Raw genomic sequence first — 22,966 nt, 5'->3', positions numbered from 1 at the left:
TGGCCTTGCCCACACCAAAAAGGTGGCCTACGTAGTGCAGGCTGGAGAGTATGGGTAGCTTGAGCAGGGCGATGGCCAGCCGGGTGTCTGTTGGGAGGGGCAGCCACATGGTGGTGGCCTGCTGCTCCAGGTGCAGGCAGAGTTGATCAAGTTGGGCAGAGTTCCCTTCCCCAGCCCCATCCCAGTGCTGGGGAGGGGAACTGAGCATTGGGCTCAGTTCCCTTCCCCTGTGCTGCGATCAGCTTCCTGCAGCCTGGCAGGGGAAGGCGGGGAGAGCCAGGGCTGCGCTCCCTGCCGGGCTGAACCACACGGGGCTATGAAGCCACTGGGAACACAGCCCTGGTTCTCCTTTGTCTCCCACCACCTGGCTGCTTTGAAACGCGAAATGTTTTGAAACTTTTAGACTGGCATCGTTTTGTTTCGAGGCTTTTTCAAAGCCCCTCGTTTCGTTTTGATTTCACTGTTTCAAGCTGAAAATGAGTCAAAACAGTGTCAAAATGAAACAGCCAGCGAAATTTTGCACAGCCCTCCTAGACTGTTCTCAGTGGTGGCAGATGACAGAACAAGAAGCAATGCTCTCAAGTTGCAGCAAGGGAAATTTAGGTTAGATACTAGGAAGAACTTTCGCACAAGGAGGGTAGTATAAAGCACTGGAACAGTTTACTCAGGGAGGTTGTGGAATCTCTATCCTTAAAAACTTCTAAGACCCTCTAGACAAAGCCTTGGCTAGGAGACCTAGTTGGGGATGGTCCTGCTTTGAGCAGGGGGTTAGACTAAATGAGCTCCTGAGATCCCTTCTGACCCTCATTTTCTATGATTTTATGATTCCACCCCTTGAACATATTCCAGCCAGAGTCTTCATATGGGTGGATTCACCAAAACATTCGGATCTTCCTTTTGTTACCTCATTCCAATCTCTTTACAGCTTCTAAAAATGATTCAGTTTTCTTGCTGATTTTAAGATAGGAGGGCAGAGGAGCAAGGACAAATCCCTTCTAAGAAAATGGGGAATAGACCAAGGGCTTTGAGCCTTATCTTCCTTGCTGTCCTGCACCTTATGAAATGAGTAAAATGCATTGCTGGACAAGACAGAATTTGATATCTGCTTTGCACTGTAAACATCTATTAAAATAGATCTTGAATAGCTGAAAAATGTGTCCATGTAGGTTTTTTGCCAAATAAAAAATAAATTGTAGGAAATGAAAAAAGTAAAATATTCCCACAGTGATAATCAGCATTTTTGATCATTTTTGTTAGTAAGCCCTCCTGAGGCTGTGTTGACTTGGACAAGTACCTCCTGTCTAAAAGACCTATAATATCACTTGTGTTATAGCTAAAAGAAATGTTTTGTTCTTTGGGTGGTTTTTAACATGTGCAGTGCCAGGACCTTGACAGCCCTTGTCCCACTGCTTTATCTGTGGCAGGTTAGGGTGACGTTGGTGTTTTAAGGCACCTTGTAGTTGTGGGACACAGTTGATGGTGTAGTTTTAGAACTGTGGTGTCCAACAGGTGGCCCGTGGGCTGTATGAGGCCCGCAAGGGATGAAACTGTGGCTCCCAGGCTCCTGTCTGGCCACAACTCCCACTGTCACCATTGCTTTAGTTGCTGTCTTCAGGCTCTTCCCTCCTTTCTCCAGCTGCTGCTTCCTACCTCTGCCCCAGGGGTCAGGGCACTGCAGCAGTGTGGGGAGCTGAAGGTAAACCTGAGGTACATGGTGCAGTGACAGGGTTGCAGGTGTGTTCCTAACTCCCCCTGCCACACTGCACATGGTGCAGTGAGAGGGTGGAGGGGGGTCATGGGCATGTGGTGCAGTAGGGGAGAATTCAGCATGGGCATGCACTGTAGAGGAAAGTTGTGGGTAAGCAGTGCAGTGATGGGGGTTGCAGGCACATGGTATAGCAGTTGGGAGGCGGGGGAGGGTGCATCCACGGTGTATGTGGTCCAGGGCAGTTGTGGCTTGCCCTGGTGCTCCCTGCAGGGCTTGTAGCCCCGCTTGTGCAGCTCACGGTATACACGATTCCCGGCCTCTTGTAAACTGGACAACCCTGGGCTACACAAGTACATGCATTCCATGGTTTGGATGAGAATAATCCTGCCTTGAGCAGGGGGGATTGGACTAGGTGACTGGTGGGCCCTTTCAGACTCTCTTTTCTATGACTCTGTGAGGATTCAGTCACAAAGTCTCAGAATCAGAAACAACAAACCATTTTGCATAACCTTATCAGCTTTACCAAATTGTTCATTCCAAAGAAAAATTAAAACTGGAAGAAGTCCAAGATGTCTGAACAAAATGTTTTGTTTTTTCTGCCTTGAAATGACTTTAAAATAAGTTTTAAGGAAACATAGAAACAAAGACATAAGAAAGGCAGTCAAGACTTAAAAAAAAAAAACAAACCCCAAAACAAATAACCCAAAAAACAACCTTTTCATTTTAAAGCTGAGAAATGTTTCATTTGATCAGAAAATATTTTTACTTTCTCCTTGTGGCCATCATTTGAAAACTATGAGTTTTTGCTCAATCTAAAATTAAGGGTTTTTTGTCCAGAACTCCAGTAAATAGAAAAAAAAAAAAAAAGAAAAGCTTTTTCCATGGCTCTAGACTGCATGCACCCCCCTGGCACACTCCAGGTGATCAGAGATTGTGAATGGTGTGTGGAAGGGACAACATGCCTCATTAGGATTGATTGCTTTAACATGGATAGACTGCTCCAATACGTTCAGCATGCTCCCCAGAATAAATTTGTGAGTTCTCTGAATTACATTGTGAGGCTTGTTCAATTTGAGATGCTGTTTGAAGACCTATACTTGGGGGTTAACAATACTGTGTTCAGAAAAATGTTCCCTTGTGTCTGCATTGCTGAAAGCCTGCTTAGAAAGGAAGGGAGGCCCAATGGTTAGGTCACTGTCCTGGGAGAGATCTGGGTCCAACCTCTGCTCTGCCATGGACTCCCTGTTGTGACCTTGGTGAAGCCACTTAGCCCTTACTTGTAAAACAAGATTAATAGCACTGCCCTGTCTCTGCAGGGGTGTTGAAAGACTATATACATTAATGACTGAGGTGCACAAGCACTATCCCAATGGGAGCCAGAGAAGTACCTGCAATGGATTCAAGCCACCCATTTAGCACTTCTTTTTCTTTAAAAAAAAAAAAATTCCACTGCTAAATGCTAGGAGGCCCCTTCTGCATGTTCTGTTGACACTGTGCTAGATAGAACACAACTCCAGCGACTAGTAAACCTCATTATTACCACATGCCAATTCCTGAGAGTTACATAGGCATTAGCTAATGAAGTCTCACAGTCCTACAGTGAGGCTCATTAGTTTCATTATAATAACTCTCAATTCAAAATTACCCTAATCAAAGCTTTTATAAAATTCTCCTGTCATTTTAAGGGGAAAAATAAATCCCCCCTAAGGAATCTCTGCATTACTCACACACGTTCTTACCCACTCCAAGGACATGCTGAAATACCCTTACCTACATATGGATGAGTGGATTAACTTTATATATTTACCCTGATCTAATCTACCCTCAGGCTGGAGTCTACTCTCAGATCCATCCCTGTAAATCCCCTAATCAATGGAGTTAGTCAGGAACTACATCACACTTAATATGGTGAATAAGGCCGAAGACTGCCGCACATCAGTCAAATGCAACTCTCATCGACTCGAAGAAGAATTGCATCCCTGTAACTGAAGCCAGAACAGAGCCCCAGCTGTTTCTAATGCATGCATTTCAGCAGTTAACTACTAAGGTTCTGTACATTTGATTTTTAAAAAGTTAGTGGGGTTTAAAACAGCCTTGAATTAGAGGGTAACAGAAATGCAAAGTGAGGTTGTAGTACCTAGGACCAAACTGAGGATTTGACTGTCACCATGCTGATACAGTACCTGTTCAGAGGCAGCAAAGAGACAGCATTGTTCCCCCTAAAGTCCAGGCTCCTTTCACCCAAGCTACAGGAAGAGCTCAGTTTATGGGCAGCAGCATAGAGCCTCCAACAGTCCTGAATTTGCTCATTAGAGGGTGGTGATGCTCATGCATCCCAGACAGTTTGTTACAATATTTTCATAGCTCTCAGCTCCTTGGCAGCCACAGGATTTTGGAGGATGCCATCTTTGAGACAGCATGATACAAATTGAACATCTGGGCTACATCTGCACACAGGTTGCACTACAGAGCAACCAAGCCACGACTATATGGATAAGTGACCACTGCTTTTGCAAAGGGAAGGGAAAAAGCCTACTTTGTGGAAAAAAACAAAATAATTCTTATTTTAACCTCATGCTTGTTTCTACCCAGAAGTGATTTATGGTGATTTAAAGTGAGGCTTTAGTTTTAAACCACCTTGTTCTTTCTGGAGCGCATGAATCCAGGCAGGATTACAGCAGTATTATGTCATTCACAACAGTAGCCACCCCTAATATTTCAGATACAGATGAAGGAAGCCTTTCAGTGACAGTGCTTTGAAAGGCTGAAGAAAGCAGGAACACTTGGGAGAGAAGGAGGTACATGGGCCATACCTGTGTTCATAGGGGTAAAAACAAAAGCCTGGGGGTAACACCCCCCTGAGCCTGTCAGGCCAGGATCTCAAAGCACTCTACACTCGGGGAAAATTGGTCATTGTCAGTCCAGTTTGCAGACAACGTATAAAAAGTAGAGACAATCACCTAAGAAATCCTGAACATGGCCAAGAGTGGAACCCAGTGCTCTCACCTGCTAGTCAGTACACAGAAACTTTTGCAAATGGGAGCTCTCACTTAGCAGTGGTAGCAATTCCTAGAGGGTCATACCGCAGAATTAACAAGTCAAACTGCTACCTCACCTCTCTTATTTTTAGCAGTTGGTCTGTGAGATGACAGAAGCAGTGAACTGGGCTTCCTGCTGGCTGAGCTCTTCTGTTTTTAGATCACAACATGGATTGGCATGTCAAATGTTCCAGAGGTATCCAAGCAGAATGCCCCTGCTATGGGGCTAAACATAACAGACAGGCCCAGATAGGACACGCCTGCTTTACGGCTGACTGCAGCAGGTACTTTAAGGGAGAATAATGCACCAGTTCTGTTGCTGAAAGTGTCAAATTAAACTGTGTTCCATGGGGCACCTGCATTAGAAGAGCTCCTATTTATCTTGCTCCATGCAGTAGACAGTCACCTGTCTGTGCCTCTACCTATCAGTCTCTGTAGCCTTCTGCCTTTCTAAGTGTCTGTCAATTTAGATATGTATATAGCAGAAGGCAGAAAAATAGCACTTTCTGAGGAGACCAATCTGGAATGTAATAGATCAGGAGCCCACAAAGCCAGGCATACTATAGATCAGGTGAGATGAACAAGAGGAAAACAAATGCCATTCATCACACCCTAACACTCTCAAGGACAAATGACACAGAGACATGAAACCTTTCAGGGAAGAAAAACAAATGAATTATGACCACAATTCCAGTCCGCACTGTGCCTGGGCCAACGCTATCTTGGCATTTTGGTTACACACCTTGTTCTTACCCAGGGCTTTATAACTTCATCATGTGGCTTTATGGGCGGGGTGGGAAAACACTTGGTTCCTCAGTATCCTCCATTTGGGAGACTCAGATTGGAAGTCTCCTTGGGACAAAAAAACAACTTTTCATCCTGTGTTTGTACAGCACCCAGCACACAGTATTCCAATCCATTCTTGTAGCTCCTAAATAGCTACCACAATGTAAAGGATTATTAATAATAAATATATGGCCACTGTTGCACCAAGAGCTCATTACCCACTGCCAAGGGCAAGTCCAGAAGTTTCATAGATATTAGGGCTGGAAGGAACCTCGGAAGATCATCAAGTCCACCCCCCTGCCCAAGGGGCAGGAAGTCAGCTAGGGTCAAAGGATCCCAGCAAGATAAGCGTCCAAATGTTTAAGAGTCCAGAGTAGGTGCTTGCACCACCTCTGGAAGCAGTCTATTCCAGGCCTTGGGGACTTGGACAGTAACGTTTTTTTTCTTATGTCCAGCCTAAAATGGTCTCAGGGGAGTTTGTGATCATTTGACCTTGTCATCCCTTGGGGCACTCTGGTGAACAGGCATTCCTCCAGATCCTGATGTACACCCCTTATATACTTACAAGCAGCCACCAGGTCACCCCTGAGCCTGCGCTTTTACAGGTCAAGTTGCCTGTAACCACTATGACTGCTGAGATACCTCATCAGTACCTTAAGTATAGAGTAGGCTTGTCCCCTGATCCCATTCCATTTTGTCTATGGCAGCAAGTTAAAAAAAGGATGCAGAGTCAGGGTTGCAAAAGATTTTCAACAGCTACAAAGGCATGAATGCAAGCCTCACTATGAGTTCATGCTAACACGATCTCTAGTCAGTTGAACTGTAAATAGGTACCTGGGTCAGTCTTCCAGCAAATCAAAGCAGCTGGCTGTAATGCTGACAACCCTGCTCTCTTGAATGTGGCTGGCTATGAAAGCTGGTGTGCCCTAATGGCATCAGCCTTGGTCATGAGCTCTCTGACAGGGTCCCCCCTTGCTTTCATTAGAAACATAGGAATTGCCAAATTGCATCAGAGCTTTCCAGCCCAGGATCTTGTCTCTGACAGGCCCCACCACTAGATGGCCCAGAAAACCCTGGAGTAAGTGATTTTGGAATAACCTTTGTTCAGGAAATGTCTTCTGCATCTACAGTAGCCAAGATGCAGGATGTCTGTGGAGCATGGGTGAAGGGCTGGCTCACAGCCAAAAGCAGGAGATTTTACTTTTAATGTAAACGTGGGGGGGCGAGGGAGGGGGGGTGTTACTCTTGCTTACGCAGATTTATACAGAACCTGGCACCTGCTGTCTTGATCTCCGAGTGTGGCTGTCGGCTTCTAAACACAGCGGGAGTATCTACATAAGACACTATGGCACTGTAGCATCCATTGAGAAAACTTGTGATGTCGCCACTACATTGCTGTAGCAATGCACTCCCTCATAGTGCATTGCTATGGCAACATAGCAACCAAAAATAACTGTGCGCGGCTGGCACGGCGCAGTATGGGCTGCTACTGCACCATCTTTTAGTACTTCCAAAAGGAAATACTAAATGACGGCACAGTAACAAAGGTGTTGTATGGCCATGTGCAGATGCGCTGGGTAATAACTAACCTGAGCACTGTGCTAAAATGTAAGTTTGTACCCAGTGGGTGCATCTACACATGCCATTAATGCATAGCAATAAACTCTGGTGCATATCATGCCAGAGTTTATTGCTCTTGCGTGCCACATATTAATATGCACATTGGGTCAGAGCAGCACCAGCTGGTAGAGGGCCTGGGGGTCAGCCTGCCAGCCCAGAGCTGCTTCAACCTGGCTCAATGTGCTACAGAGAGGCTGGCTGGGGCACAAGGGTGCTTCAGTATGGGACTAGCCGGCAGGCAGCCCCAACCCCAAATCATCCTCATGCCCCAGTAAGCCCCGTCAGCATCTACACAGGCGTTGCTGCAGAGTAAAAAACTGCCGTAGGATAGTACCTGTGTTTACAGATATTAACCTACGGTGGAGTTAATTAGTTTACTCCATCCTAATAGCACTGTATGTGTAGACACTGCGACAATTATTGCCAAGCTAATTAGGCAAGTCTTCAGTAAATGTCTTGTGTAGACACACGCAGTTACTTAAAGAGGAGTCTCAATGTAGTAAAAATGGGTACAGAATAGGAGGGAATCAGGACTTATCTCTGGCTTGGAGGAAAGACAGAGGTTATCACCCTCTCAGAGCTGAAGCCTGGCATGAAATTTAATGGGAGTCAGGGATCTTTGATACTGAATCCCTTCAAGGGACTTTGGGGAAAAGGGAACCGACGAGGCAGAAGCCTAGGCTAGATCTGGAAAGAGAGCTTTCCAGATCTACGCACATGGGTAAGCCAAGGGAGCAGTGGTCCTTTTAGAGGAGGGGCTTTTCAAAGATCTGGCCTTCAGGCTGGATATGGCCTGTGGAACCCTATCCTCCAGTCCACAGTGCCACCTGCAAATGGCAAATGGCATGACCCAAGCTGGCCTGCACACCACACGCAGTATACTGGCTCCAACCCTGCGGACCTGGTCCAGGACATGCACTGCACACAATACACAGGGCCAGTCCAGAGTGCCTGCTGCACAAGGTGTGCAGGGTTTGTTTTTAGACCTGTCCAGGCCCTGGACTTGCTTCATACCACTCATCCAGCCAGTGGGCCTAATGAGTTTGAAACCCCTGCTGTAGAGGTTTCTCTGGGTATTTAGGCTTGTTGGTGTCTCCTGTCAATGCATGTCCCTGTGGTATTCTTTTCTGGAGATGTACCTGCTGTTTGTGATACTCTCCAGCTCTTCGGCATACAGTAATTCCAGCCCTCCCCTCCTTTCCCTGAGCTAAACTTGAGCCCACAGGGCATGACCAGCTACTGGGCTGACCTGCAGTTCACCCAGGAGCTCTCAGAGCAATAAACTTAGTGACACCAGCATTTGGGTTAGTTCCCAGAACACAAGGCGTTGCTGGGCTGCCATTGCCATGGGCTCTGCCCCAAGAGTCATGCTGCCAGGTGGTATTCCAGGGTGCAGGTCCCCCTGTGGTCAGCTCTGGCCCATTGCGGTCTGGCTATTGCTGTGAAATTTCTCCTGGCCCCTACTGCACGAGTGAGCTTCTGCCATGGGGGTGCGATGCATGGAGAGTGTTCGTTTATCAGGCTGCTATCTTGCCACTTTGCAAGCAGCCACCAGCCAGGGAAGGGGTGAGTCACCAGGAGCTGATGCCAATATTTAATTTCAAAAAGTAGTTTTTAAAGCTGTGCTAATGGGAGTAGCGTGGCGGGGACCATCCATCAGCACAGCTCATCCAAGTTCATCAGTCACCCTGATGGAGCTCCTTATGCTGATTAGTGGGTCAGGCTGGGCTGCTGCTCAGATACCATGGTTTCCTCAATGCAAATCAGACAATAGGCCTTCTAGACTGAAGAGCCTATCAAGGCTTATGCCTTCCTCTGCCTCTCTGGCCACATGCGGCCCCTGAGCTAAGTGACTCATGGTCCCTCAGGGATGCTGGCACTCAGTCTGGATTGCTAGTGGGAAGTAGGAAGATGACTTGGCTTTGGATGGGGACTGGGCATTAGCAAGAGGGTATTCCACTGCTGGTCAGATGCCAGCTGATCTGTAGCAGAAATGGAATAGAAGGGGTACTGCATGGATAGACCTGAGGCAAACTTCCTGTCCCCTTCTTCCCCCATGAGCAGGGCCCAGCAGCCCTTATATATTATGCTTGCTGAATCCTCTTCCATGTAGAATTTTACATGGCAGAGAAGCTCAATGATAAAACTTACAGAGGTACCATAGAGCAGTACTGCCATCCCCACTCATCCAGAGATGAGAGGTCTGTCTTACCATTTGCCTGCAGGAAGAACTGCCCTGGGGAGCCAGAGGCTCTTGCTGGCAGGAGCGACTACACAAAAATCAGTCAAGTCTGGACCTTTGGCCACTAGAGAACTTCCTGCCATTAGTACCAGGTGTCCTTTACTGGGTGGCTGTCTGCTCCAACCCTTCCTTTGCTGTTGGTTCTTTCCACTCTTCTCCCTGATCACCCGCCCTTAGCCCCTCCTTTTAAGGGTGTCTTCCCTCCACCAGCTCTCAGCTGACATGCGGCCCCTGTGTAAAAGGCAGAACAGCATAAAGAACCCTATCTCTGGACCAAAGTTCAGGAGTTACAGAGCAAAGGCTGTCCTCTGAAAGGCCCCTGGCCAGCCTTGGTAGAGGGAGCATGTTGCAGGGAGAACCAGAGAATCAGTGTAATGGAGATTCTGGAAGTGTTCCATCTCAGAAGGACAGTGGTGGTGGGCACTCTGAGGCATGCCAGATGTCTCTCCCAAACCTTTCAACGGCACAGAGGTGGATTGAAGTTGCTTGGGGGGTCCCCACCAGAATCACCAGTGAAGAATCCTATCCACTTCTCTGGGAATATGCAGCTCATGCTAACTTCGTGCCATTAGCAAGGAGAAGCTGTGGGGTTCTGGAGAGCTCAAAGCTACCACTGGGAAGGAACAAGACTACTTAATACTCAGGCAACAGACTCTCTTACATCTTAATTTCAGAGATCCCATTAGGGATCCAGGGGAATCCCATTAGGGACCAGGTAAGCAGTGTCCATTCAGAAGCCACAGAAATAAACCAAGAGGATGGAGAGGGCTGGCTGCTCAGGGGCCAGGCAGAAGGATGACACGGTATGTGCTTACCTGTGTAATTAGTGGCAGGAGGTAAACTTTCACAGTATTGATCCTGGATGGAGGCTGAGGAGGGGCTAATCCAGAGGATAAATGCCTGTGTACAGAGGAGAAAGCAAACAGTTAGAACAACCGGTGGACTTGCCCTGTCCCCTACCAGTCACTAACAATGGAGCTTGCAAACAGAACCTAGGTTTGCTTCAGCCACATCCTCCCCACTGCTGAGGGTGCCTCAGTGATATTTGTTCATGTCACCCCTTTCTGTTTGGCACATGCACCTGATCCCAGCCTGAGCAGCTGCTCAATGCTCCCAGCCCAGTACCATGTCCCCAGAGCCCAGAAGTTCCATTACATTTAATCCTGAATTGCTTTCCTGCTACAGCAAACAGTTGTTCTCAAGTTCAATCACTGTGAGCCTTGTGTTGCAGGCACAAACTGTTTTCCATAGAAGCAGACTCTTCTGTGACTCTTGTTAGTGCAGGCCAGAGTTTTGGAAACTAGGGGCCTACTGTCCCTTAATGTGGTCATGGAGTAACATAAAATGGACTCTAGCACTCTTGCAGAGGCAGGAGGCCACAAGAGAAAGCAATAATAAGAAGGGACTGCCAGACCAGAGTCTGAAATTCTATAAGCGTGAGTGCACCATAGGCTGTTAGAGGGGGAGGAAAGTCTTTGCTTCTGCAAGGGCCTGATTTCTGTGTATGTTACAAATAATTCACATGTCAAACTTTACTACTTTATGTGCATATTTCAAAACACCTTACAGAGGTGGTTAGTATTGTGGTTGCCTTTTTAAACACTGAAGCATTTACAGTCCCTACAGTCTTGTTACATCAAGACCCCTTTCCCCAACCAGAGTGGTGCAGAAGGTTATTTGTCAGAAAGGTAAAAGCAAAATCAAGATCCGATTCCCAGTCTGCATACTGTAGATTTCCAAAGCAATCTGCACAAAGTTTTCTGAGGTTTGGGTTGTAGCCGTGTTGGTCTAAGGACATAGGCAGACAAGGTTCCTTGGGTGAATTTGATATCTTTTATTAGAACCCAAAAGCTTGCTTAATAACTATTCTCCAACCATTTGGGTTGGTCTAATAAAAGATATCAAATTCACCCAAGGAACCTTGTCTGCCAAAGTTTTCTGAAGAACTTTCCAAAGAGGCATGCTCTCAGTTAGGCATCAGGATACGAAGTGTGTGCACTAAGTATATTTGCTCTCAATGCAACAGCTGAAAAGCAGGGAAAAAAATCTAAATTATGGTGATGCTCAGGTTCAATCCAACCTTAGTCTGAAGGTTTCATCTTCTGAAACCGTGAATTTCCACCAGAGCAGTACCCAGCACTCAAGCAGACCTATAAGGCACCATATCCACTTGACACATTGCAAATACTAAAATCAGCCCAAGGGTAGGCTTAAGTGGCAGAGAGGATAAGGAGTCTTGCTATGGCTCCAAGGGAATGATAAGTCCATTTGGGACTTATGACAAAGCCCCCCACACCATCTGCAAACGGTACACAATCATTTAAATTTGGCAATCCAAGGTAGCACATGTGATACTGCTCATGCCACACTCTTGTGTGCCACTGGCTACAGACCCTTGAGTAGCTTAATCTTACTACCCTGGTAGGCTGCTCTGGAAGCTTTGGCCTTGGCCTCTGACTATCCCTAGTGACCATAGCAGAGTCCTGACAATCACTCAGCCCCTACACAATCCAAACTGTGCCCAGCCAAGGCATGTGATTGAGGGACTGAATAATCATGCCAATCCCTGACTTCTGCCCTAGTACCTCGACATCATGTAGAGCAGATAGAGTAAACATGTCTGATTTCATCCCCAATCCCATTACCCAACCCAAATCACAGGATTCTATGGAGGTGTTGTTATGCTGGAAGGGATTAATGGCTACTAGGGCTGTGCAAAATTTTACCGGCTGTTTCGATTCAACACTGTTTCGACTCATTTTAAGCTCGAAACAGCAAAATTGAATCGAAACAAAGTGCTCTGAAACAGCCTCAAAACAAAATGAGGCTAGTCAAAACATTTCGAGTTTCAAAGCAGCCAGTGAGGTGGTGGGAGATAGGAGAGAGCCAGGGCTGTGCTCTCAGCAGCCTAGGGATGCTCAGTTCCCCTCCCAAGTGCTGCGATTGGGCTGGGGAAAGGAATTGAGCCCAATGACTTGGTTCCCCTCCCCAGCCCTAAAATTAAAAATCGGGCTGGGGATGGGAAGTCAGCCCAGCCCCAGCCCCAGCCCCAGCCCCATCTAGCACATGGGATGTGAAGTCAGCCTAGCTGGGCTGACTTCCCAACCCCAGCCTGACCATCGTGCTGGGGAAAGGAACACAACCTCCCTAGGCTGAGTTTATTTCCCCAGCCTGATGGTGGGGCTGGGGTTGGGAACTCAGCCCAGCTAAGCTGACTTCCTTTCCCCAGCACAATGGTCGGGTAAAACGTCGAAACAGCCTCACGGTTTCGACAAAACAAAACAGTGAGGCTGTTTCGACTCGAAATGAAATTCAAAACAAAATGCTGTTCTGTCCAAACCTCAAAACTGAAGTCAAAACGGAACAGTGCCGTTTCACACAGCCCTAATGGCTACTAGTGCAAGAGTCCTGGATCTTTACTCAGACTAGTTGAGACTGAAGAATGTGGTAAACGTCGTTTTAGGCTAAGGGTTTTTCTATATAAGGGAAATGAACCAGAATACAATAGCTCCTCCAGAATAGCTCCCCACATGGATACTGTATTCTAGAATAAGCATGATAGCTACTCTGGAATAATTACCGTGTCCAGAGCAGAGCACTTATTCCAGAATAAAATCACTTATTTTAGAACAGAAAGTCCCCATGGAGAGTAATCCTGGAATAGCTCATTTTGCAATATAAGCTCATCAGTTTTTCTGAATGGAAAGGAACAATTAAAATGTCCCTTTAGGTAATGATAGTTGGCCAAGGCATGATAGTGCCCAAGGCCCCACATGCTGAAACCTGAGCAAATCTAAGCTATATGGTCTGAGGGGTTGGAAGGCTTTCTAGTGAGCTTTGTGCAAAAGCAAAGAAAATGAATAGCCATCTATGAACATAGCCCCAGGAAGGAGCAGAAGAGCACAGTGCGTTTGTCCTAGCACTAGCTGGAGAGGCAGGGTTGGGGACTTCCAAGTAATAAAGCTGCCCAATGTTCTTGTTCCTGCTGTGTTAAGGGAAACAGCACTGTGGGTCCATTCATCATAAAGAAACAAGATTCCACCCAAGAACATTTCAGACTCATATGACCACATTTTCGTCCTCATGGAAACAATCGTGAAAAAGCCCCTGTTGGCTAACTTCTCAGGCCAATGGGGCAATGCAAATAACAGGAAAAAGTCAACCCAGCTCCACAGAACATCCAAGTATACCAAGCCATATACCAAGCTGTAGGCCCAGTCAGATTGTTATACAGGAGAAGATGCAGTAAGACCAAAGGAGTTTAGCATGACTGTCCATTCTCAGAGACATGCATGGACAAGGACCATATTGATGAACTGGAAGCACTGGTCATGGAGAGGGGCAGTGTGGGCTGGCTGGACTGAAGTTCAAGAGGGACTCTGTATTTGCAGTCCAGCTTACTGAGAGAAGGCCAGGGAGACCCTGCAACAGGATGGGAGCTGAAGTGAAATAACCCATTTATTTTAATGGGCATAAATTTTCCTCTTGCAAGAAGTGCACAGGGAATGACCTACCCCCTCTGATTAACAACGGGGAGGGTCACAGCCACCAGGTTCATTAAGCCTTAATGGCTCTTCTACTTATCAAGGCAGGTTTGAATTCTTAAAACCTAGTATGCTGTGAGCCAGGCAAGTCTCTGGCACCCAAAATGCCCTGGAGTGATGCATGGTAGTTAACCTAAATGACCCAATGACTGTCACTGGAGAGAGATCTGTCTTATGATGGTAAACAGTCCTGGCCCAGACCGATCTCACTGGAGCAGACAGAGAGCCTCCGACAATGGTCAAACATTAAACACACATTACAGACGCTGGACTTGCAAACAACCATTTGCTGCTGTTGGGAGCTGTCTCTGATAGCAAGAGCCATGCCAGACAGAGGTATAAATGGGCTGAGGATAGCTTCCTTGTAAACAACTCTTCAGACTATACGTAGAAAATTCAAAAGGAGCCCACACACCATACACGTTTTCTCTCTGTGTGGAGAAGCAATGTTCTTGGCAGTTCCCTGATCTGTTTGCTGTTATACTGATAAGAGGCAAGGTGGGTGGGATATATCTCAGGGGCAGCTGGTGGTGGGAAAAGAAGGAGAGTGGTTTAAGCAGCACAGCTTTGTATTCCATACCTGCATCACTCTGGCAGCATCAGACATCCACATATGAGAAAGATGGGTGCATGTGCGAGTTTGCAGAACTCCTGGGCAGGGCACAGGGGCCACTAGATATTGGGAATTGGAGCTATAATCACATTTCTAAAAATCAGGTCTCAAGCTGGAGGCCCCAAATTTAAAGCTCCTCCCAATTACATATAACAGTTTGGGGGAGCACCACTATCCTTTAGAAGCCCCAACTGGGCCCAGTTCCGCTTTGCTCCTAACTTACCTGTGACCTGGACTGAGGCAGAGTTGGTTGGCCATGACTTAATTCCTAGCCCAGGCATGTGCCCCTGAGACTCCAAACTGGCTATCAGGTGCTGCCCCTTGCAGTGCCAATTGGATCATTTCCCAAGTCTGCTCGGCCTGCTTTTCGTGCCCCAATCTGTGCTCAGCTGTTTTTGCTCATGGCTGTCAATCTGCAGGTCAACTCTGCTCTTAGATTTGGATTTGACCCGAACTGGGGACAATGATTTGGATCACTGTCCCCAGTGTGATTTGGCCGAAACCGAATTTCATGAGTCGATGCTGATTCAGCAAGTCAGCAATTCGGACACAGACACAGACACAGCTTTAAAAAGTTTTTTTCTACATACCTTGAGGTAGCAGGTGTGGCTTGTGATTGCTGTGGTGCTGGGGCAGATGCAGCGTCCCACAGCAGCGTGGGAGGGGTGGGTTCTCCAGCATGTTTAGCAATGAACCCAGAAGTGGACCAGGAGTACTTCCAGGACCGCCAGGGAGAGTGCAGGGAAGCCCCCCTGCGCCCCCCAGACCCAGGAGGCACCAGTTGCTGAGCTGGGGGGGCGCAGGGGGGGTTCCCCAGTACACTCCCCGGTGGACCAGGAACTGGACCCGAAGTGCTTCTGGTCCACTTCCAAGCGCACTGGGGAATGCCCCCCCCGCTTCTGTGGGATGCTGCATCTGCCCCAGCACCACAGGGATCACAAGCCCCAGCTACCAAGAGGTATGTAGAAAAAACATTTAAAGCCATCTCTGTCCACAGCGGCAGCCAGCCTGCATCTCTTTCCAATATAGGTTTCCCTTACTTGATACTGTACATGCATTCCTGGAAAACAGTGGATAACTCAAATTCGCGAAAAGGGAACCCACTTTATAATGTAACAAATAGGGATGTGTTCCAAGACCTCAACTGCACCAACCCTCAGACCCATTTCAACCACTTTTGCAAGACAATTTTGGTATTCACCAACAGCAGACAGTGCACACAAGCACAGGGCACTATTATAATATGGGTAGCAACTACAGAAACACGCGTCACAAATGAGCGAGTAGGACTGTGCGACGCTTTGGTCGCCGATTTGATTCTATGGCCGAATCTCCCAATCCGAATCAAATTGGGAGACCCATTAAGAGGTCCAAATCCAATTGGAAGCCTCCAAACTTATTTGGAGAGATTCGGATCGCCCAGGGAGTTGCAGGCACAGTCAAGTGGCTGCAGGTTCTCCCATGGCTCCTTTGGCTGTGCCCGCCTCTCCCCAGGCCATGGAAGGAACTCCCCTGGCTCCCTGCCCAGCCCCATCCCCTACCTGGCACTTTAAAAAGCCCTGCACACCCCAGCTCTGGCAGCAGCGATCAGGGCTCATGGCAAAGGCCCCCCCCCCCAATGCAGTGGAGGCAGCAGGGAGCAGCGGGGATCGTCCTCCCTTGCCTGGCACCCACGTGGCAGCTGTCCCATGGAGCAGGTGTAGCGTGGCTCAGCAGGGCGCTGCACACTGGAGCTGGGGCCGAGTTCTGCCAGGCTGGTCCAGCTGAAATGTGGAGCTGCCTTAGCTCCCAGACAGTGCGTGGCGCCCTGCTGAGCCATGCTGCACCCATGCCATGAAGCAGCTGCTGCATGGGTGCCAGGCGGGGGGGATGGACGATCTCCGCTGCCCCCCACTGACATTGGGGGGGAGGGGGGGAAAAAGGGGGTTCTGTCATGAACCCTGATCGCTGCTGCCAGAGCCGGTGTGTGCAGGGCTTTTTAAAGTGCCAGGTAAGGCAGCCATGGGAGCTTCTTCTGTGGCTCCCCCTGCCCGGGGAGAGGCCAGGCACAGCTGCAGAAGCAGTGGGAGATCCCGCAGCCACCCAGCTGTACCTGCCTCTCCTTGGTGGATCCGAATCTGCGCCAAATCTCCAATTCTGATTTGGCTGAATCAAGTGCGGACAGCGATTCAAATCACCAGATTGAATCACTGTCCTCGGAATTGGCTGAATCCAAATCAAATACTTCCCTATTCATACAGGCCTAGTGAGGAGCACAGATCCACACAGACTATATTTTGGGGTGCATCACTCCCACAGTGCAACGCACAGAGCAGCCTGCGGGCTTCCACCACACTGATTGCCTAAGAGTGAATTTACCTCACGTATAATAAATTTTTGGTATAAAAAAGGATCATCACATAAGAGCAAATTTGCACATACAGAACCTGCACAGAGTGAGGGAAACCTGTAGCGTCCCACAATGAACCTGAAAGGGCCCACAATGAACACCACCATTGCAGACATAGCTGTTACCTGGGAGCTGCATGCAGCTGTAGAAGTTCTGGCTGTCTCACAGTAGTGTAGCCAAGGTGGGGTGAGAGAGGCACCCACCTCTGGCTCCAACTTTGAAGGGGTGCCAGAATCCCCTTGTTGGGAGTTGGTGCTGCTGCAGGGGAAGCCCTGCCACACAAGCCAGGCAGCAGTGTTGTGCCCAGTACCATGCTGCACACCAATCTACCATGGTTGACACCATCCTCTTCCCCTGCACCCCAGCATGTGCTCAGTGAGCTCACTGAACCCCTGCTGTGACAGCATGCAGCCAGCAGCTGAGGATATAGGGATGCAGTGGTGGCAACAGGCAAAGTGGCTGGAGGGCTACCAGAGCTGTATCAGCCTTCACTCACTTTCCTGTTGCCGACTGCCATGTTCAGTGGGCCCAAAGGCCCCAGATCCGGTGGCAAGTCACTCCACCAGCCATGTCCCACAACTTCTGGTTGCCAGCTTGTAACGGGTTGTATGTCTGACACTCCTGATTTAAAGGAACACTCCCCAGTTCCTTTCCCCTATGCCAAGTCATTTAATTTCACCATTACCTGGATATGATTGCATTTTCAAATTGTGAAACCAGGCACCAGCACTCAGCAGAACAAAAGAAGGTGCTGCAGGATTTCAATTTGCCTCCTTCTCCTTATGGGCATGTCTAAGGAGGGTAGGTTCCAGTGTACAACCCCCAGAGTGGGCAACAGCAAAACCCACAGGCCTTGGTACAGCAGGGTCACAGCTGGGACCCCTGCAAGAAGCTGGAAACAGCCACATGGAGCCTGGACTGTTGGATTCCTGACAGAGCCAGTTCGAGAACTGTCCTAGAAAGTCAGATGTACCATAACATTGTATTTTTGCCCCCTGCTCCAGTGGCACGCTGTGGGAACTGTAACAGGTGCTCACCAACCACCTCTCAGGTATGATTTTCAGAGGCCTGCAGTGGCCTCTTTGGTCCAAGGAACAGAACTGGGCATATTCTTCCTTAAACCCTTTGCAGGATGGAAAAAAACAAAAACAAAAAACAAAAATCTTGGCATTTGAGATTACATCAGATTTCATGGAAATGTCACTGTCTGCTCTTTCATCAAGTGCGGTTTCTTTGTTTCCCTCGCTTCCCTCCTCTTTCCTTGTAGGGGGAATAAAGGGCAGGAAAAGCCAAGCATCTTCCTGGATTATTGAATTCCAGAATAACTGAGTTTCTCCAGTGGACAATTCACCCCTGTCCTGTCCATGGTCACAACCATGTTACTGTTTATCAATGGAGCTGAGCTCAGTGAAGAGACTGAGGAGTCCATCACGAATGAGGTAGTGGGGGCCTATAAGGAATGGACATATTAGGACAGTGGCAAAGAGCAGGATGGGTTTCTGATCTGGGGTAAAGTGGGGCCTCTTTAAGCTTTATGTATAGGAGTCAGGTCTCTGGTGTCTGGGATGGAGGGCTAGATAGAGCCCTGGTGGGGCTACATGCTTGTGTATGGATGCACTGTTCTGCCTGCTCATTTCAAACTCTACACTGGGGGCCGAATCATGACGGCAGGTTAGAAGGAAAAAAGGTGGGATAAGGCACAAGTGACTTGGCTCTTCAGGCACTAGTGGGATGCTGAGCCCCGTGACACAAGGAGCATCAAGATCCCAGTATAGCCTCATCCATACAGCCTAACTGGCCTCTGCTGGGAGCAAAGAGGAGGTATAAAGAGGGCAGTAGACAGTGGCTGCCCTGAACTGACATTTATTCCAGGGCTGCTGAACAGCCAAGGCCTCATCCAACAGAGTATACCCCACCTCCCAAAGCAGACTGGCCCCCCAGCAGGCACACCTTCATGTGGCAGAGCACCCCCTGCAGACTAGCACCCTCTTAAGGCTGTGCTGCAAATGGGAACAGCTGCCTCAAGGCTTTGTCCACCTTTACAAAAAGTTATCTATGCTGCTGACAGCCATGATGGCACAGGCTCCATCTGCTTTGACAAGAGAGGGGAAGTCCATAGAGGGGGCATTCAGCAGAGTAGGGCATGAATAGAAGGTGGCTGCACTTAAAGAAGACTAAGCAGATTGGACACCTATGCTTGGGTTGTGGCAAGGTGGTGGAAAACTACTTTCTTACAGCATGCCCAGGGTTAATGCATGTATGCCTCCTCCCCCAGGGACAGGAGAGTCAGGAACACCCTGGGGAATGAATCATGATGCCCTCATTGCTGCAGTGAATGCAAGAAACACCTGAATCATTGGGACTTCATCATATGGCGTGGCCAGGGTGTGGTGAGACAGCTGGGTACCAACACCTTATCAAGCCCTGTGGAAGCCTCTCACTGGCACTTTGTTTGGCATTGTAGCAGTTAAACAAAGTGCAAACACCCTGGCCATTGCCACCTTTCCCCTCCCCACATCAGCGCCATGGGCATTTCCATCTGGGAAAGGCATAAGTGGCTTCCTAACATAACAGCAGTAGCCATCAAAGACCAGCCTGCTGCTGGATGTCAAGCACCAGGGGATTTCATAGGCCCTCCTACCTTTACAGGAAATATAGTGCCCATTGGCAGCAAAGTAGTTGCCAGCCCCTCAGTAGAGTGAACTTGAGGTAGCAGGTGAGTGAACTCAGGAGAAAGTGAGGAAAATCTAGGCAATTTCCTGCCTGATGCCCCCTTTCAAGGGTTTGACTCCTGGAGTTCACCAATCATCCAACCCTCCAGTCCTTAGACTTCAGCTTCCAGCCTCATGTCACCTCTCCCTGCCTTATGGTTTAGCATCCTCTCTCCCTGTGACCTTCCCAGCCCCTCTTACTCCAGCCCTTTGCATCCCTCCACTTTTATTTCCTAACCAGGACCATGGATCCAATATCCCCATGGGGCCCATGCCTGGGGCCGGGCAGCAGGAGCTCGGAGGCATCCCCATGGCCTGTGACTGATCTTGGGCAAGGTCTTTCCCTCTGGGCTGTGTGCATTTCAGGTTTGGTGTGTCACATTTTTGTTTTGCTGAAAGATGTCTTGACCACATGCTTTGTTAAAAGAGAAGGGAGGATGGTTTTGTCCCCGAAGGGAGCTGGAAGACAGAGTGTCAGCATGTGTTAGCATGAAGGGGCTTCTACAGTTCCCAAAAGCCCCAGTATTGTTATTAATATGCGAGGGAGGGGTGCACCCTTGGATACATCTGGTGTCAGGCTACAGCTGACCTGGCAGTGACCTAGCAGTGAAATCCTAATGAACAACAATTAACATTTAAAGCATCTCCAGCACTTTCCATATCCATGTTGCTCTGTGGACATGAACCAATTAATTAACATACAAGTCAAACACCAACCACAACACTTCCTGAAGATAGGCCAGCCTCACTACTGTGACATTTCACTGCCCAGGACAAGATCTGATCCATATGGGAGGATGGGAGGAAGGGGGGGGGGGGGAAAAGATGCAACAGCTTCAGAGCACAAAGATAAAAGGGTGAAGCCCAATTAGCTATAAAAAGATGGGGCTTGGGTTTTCTAGGCTCAACAGGGCTGAAACCAGAAAGCAAACCACTAAGCCATCTTAAGCCAAGTATTAACAGAATTTCAGAGCAAAGATGCCCAGGACAGCTGTGCTGCTGTCAATTTTTTCAGAAGCCCTTCTGTGGCAGGTGGTCTCAGAGTGTGGCAATAATGAGGGAGGGGACAGGCACAGTTGTTCTGCTGCTGGGCCAGAACCATGTTCAATGGCTCTTGCAGTTCACTTTTCACAGATCCGTGTGCATGCTCACGGGCACTGACAGCAGAGACTGCAGCAGGGGAGCATTGCTTGGTACTTCTGTGCACTAGTTAGAAGTGGCACATAAGGCAGTTTTAGTGGCTGTGCTGCTAGTGGCAGGTCTCAGGCTGTCAGTGTAGCAGGTACTATTTTTATGCCCTCCTCCCCACTAACTCAGCACCCAGGCCTCATGCTCCTGTAGCCTCCCACCCCTCCCTTCTCACTGTGGTACTGGGCTCAGATAATTGGGATGACCCTTTTGGGATTAAGTTGTGCTTATTTTCAGGGTGAGCAGAAAGCAGGTATTTGTTCCTCTAACCAAGGAAAAGAAATGATATCTGTAATTTGGGAGGAGCAGGTAGGCCTTAAGGATGCATCACACCAGGACCAGGGAGGCAAGGGTTCTGTTCCCAACACTGTCAAGTGTTTTTTTTGTCCTTGGGCAGGTAAAATTACCCCTTGTGCCTCAGTTTCTCTACTTAAACTCTCTTCTAGCTGAGAAGTGTTCCAGATAGCAACTGGGTACTACTAATTATGGATCTAGTTACACTACCCAGTTTAAAAAGGCCCTGTATGGGTTCAACCTGACATATAGAAGGGGTGGGTATATGCTGCAGCGACCCTGAGGGGGACTCTGCCTCCAGCTGGACACAGATCTTGAGATTCGGTCTTTATCTCACAGCTTGTCTAGTGCTGCCTGTGGTAGGGATTCCACCCATGATAGGGAATGCAGAGAAGAAACAACTCAGAGGGTGAACCAAGCAAGACCCAGGCTGATCCACCTGAACACATGATAGCACGCCAAACTTGTTCCCTGGCCTCTCCCTTCCCTGCTGCTGCCCTCACTTTTTACTATTCCTGGTTCCATGCTTCTGCAATTGCTGACTGCAGGGCAGAACCAGACAAAGCAGCGGCTAGAGAGCTTGGCAGCTTTCCATGCAGTTAAACCCTTGCTACATCTCTCATGCCTTATTCTTGTAATCCTGGCATGGGCAGGATTTGCCACCACCTGGTGCCAACCTTTCATACCAGTGCAAAGTCAACGTGAGAAATCCACCGAGTCAGAGAGGTTGCAGACAGCCCGATTATGGCTGGGGAAGCATGAGAGTCCATCTGCCCCTGCCACTCCTTCACCTGGAGCAGGCTCCCCTGCAGGCAAGATGCTGCAACTGTTTCTGCAGCATTTTTCGGTGATGCTGCAGGGGAGGACTCAGGCTTAAGCTATCAAGCATGGCCTTGAAGAAGCCCATTTCAGACGTCTGAAAAGAGAACAAGATGAGAGGGAAGAATAAAGCCAGATCTAACATGCCCACCATGCTGCCAGGTATCAGAGCTGTCTTTACATGGAGCGACTCTCTAAACCCTGAAAAAAGGCACCAGCCTCTCCAGTGTGCACAGCCTCAGACTTCGCATTTCAGAGCAATTGTTGTGCCTGGGGCAGGGGCTGCAGAGCCCAGGGCCAGACACCTTTATTTAACTGCCAACAGATGCCTGACAATTGCTCCATGATTCACAAGACAGCAGGTGTTGATGCTGACAAAGCCGCTGGGAGCGAGCAATGCAGCACTCTGCCAAGCAGCTACCCGATTCAATCTCAGTCATTCCTTCCTTGATTTCAAGGGAGAAAAGGAATGCATGTAAATGATATAGTATTGGAGGGATGCAGTAACTGTGATGGTCCAGGAATTATGTGAAAGACAAGGATTTGTGTGGGTATTATCTTTTATTGGACCAACTGCATGGTTGGGATAAAGTTAGACATGCTTTCAAATGCAAGGCATTCTTCTTTAAGTCAGAGTAAAGAAGGCAGCACAGCAATGATTAAAAGTAGTGGGTAGGGCTGTGAAGTTGCATAGGGGATAAATGATATACGGGCTTACGTGATTTTACTGGTGTGGGAGCTCTGCTGTGAAGATAGACAAGCTTACTGCTTAACAGTTGACGTTTCATTAGTGCTCCACAATCCATATGCAGGCTCAGATGGTCTGGAGAGTTCCTGTGCCTCAGAGGTGCTTGGGGTGGCATGTTCAGTGCCATTTGAGGAAGACAGTACTTCTAAACAAACCAAGAGGATACATCTGCATAGCACAATGCAGAGCCATGTACAGACCAGCATAGATTCATAGACGCTAGGGTTGGAAGGGACCTCAATAGATCGAGTCCGACCCGCTGCATA

The 22,966-nt window shown here is 48.4% G+C and overlaps 1 protein-coding gene across 1 annotated transcript in view; it reads right to left on the bottom strand.

Annotated features, from left to right (window-relative positions):
• CRHR1 (corticotropin releasing hormone receptor 1) overlaps positions 1-22,966 on the bottom strand; it is a 130,753-nt gene that overhangs the window by 97,707 nt on the left and 10,080 nt on the right. Inside the window, exon 2 of the mRNA XM_025196920.1 lies at positions 10,210-10,294. Coding sequence (XP_025052705.1) covers positions 10,210-10,294 — 85 coding nt within the window. The remainder of the gene's footprint in view (positions 1-10,209; positions 10,295-22,966) is intronic.

Source organism: Alligator sinensis, unplaced genomic scaffold (assembly GCF_000455745.1).
Source record: "Alligator sinensis unplaced genomic scaffold, ASM45574v1 scaffold444_1, whole genome shotgun sequence".
Classification (NCBI taxonomy): domain Eukaryota; kingdom Metazoa; phylum Chordata; order Crocodylia; family Alligatoridae; genus Alligator; species Alligator sinensis.
The sequence above is the reverse complement of the archived record's forward strand: the minus strand, read 5'-3'. Positions and strand labels throughout refer to the sequence as shown.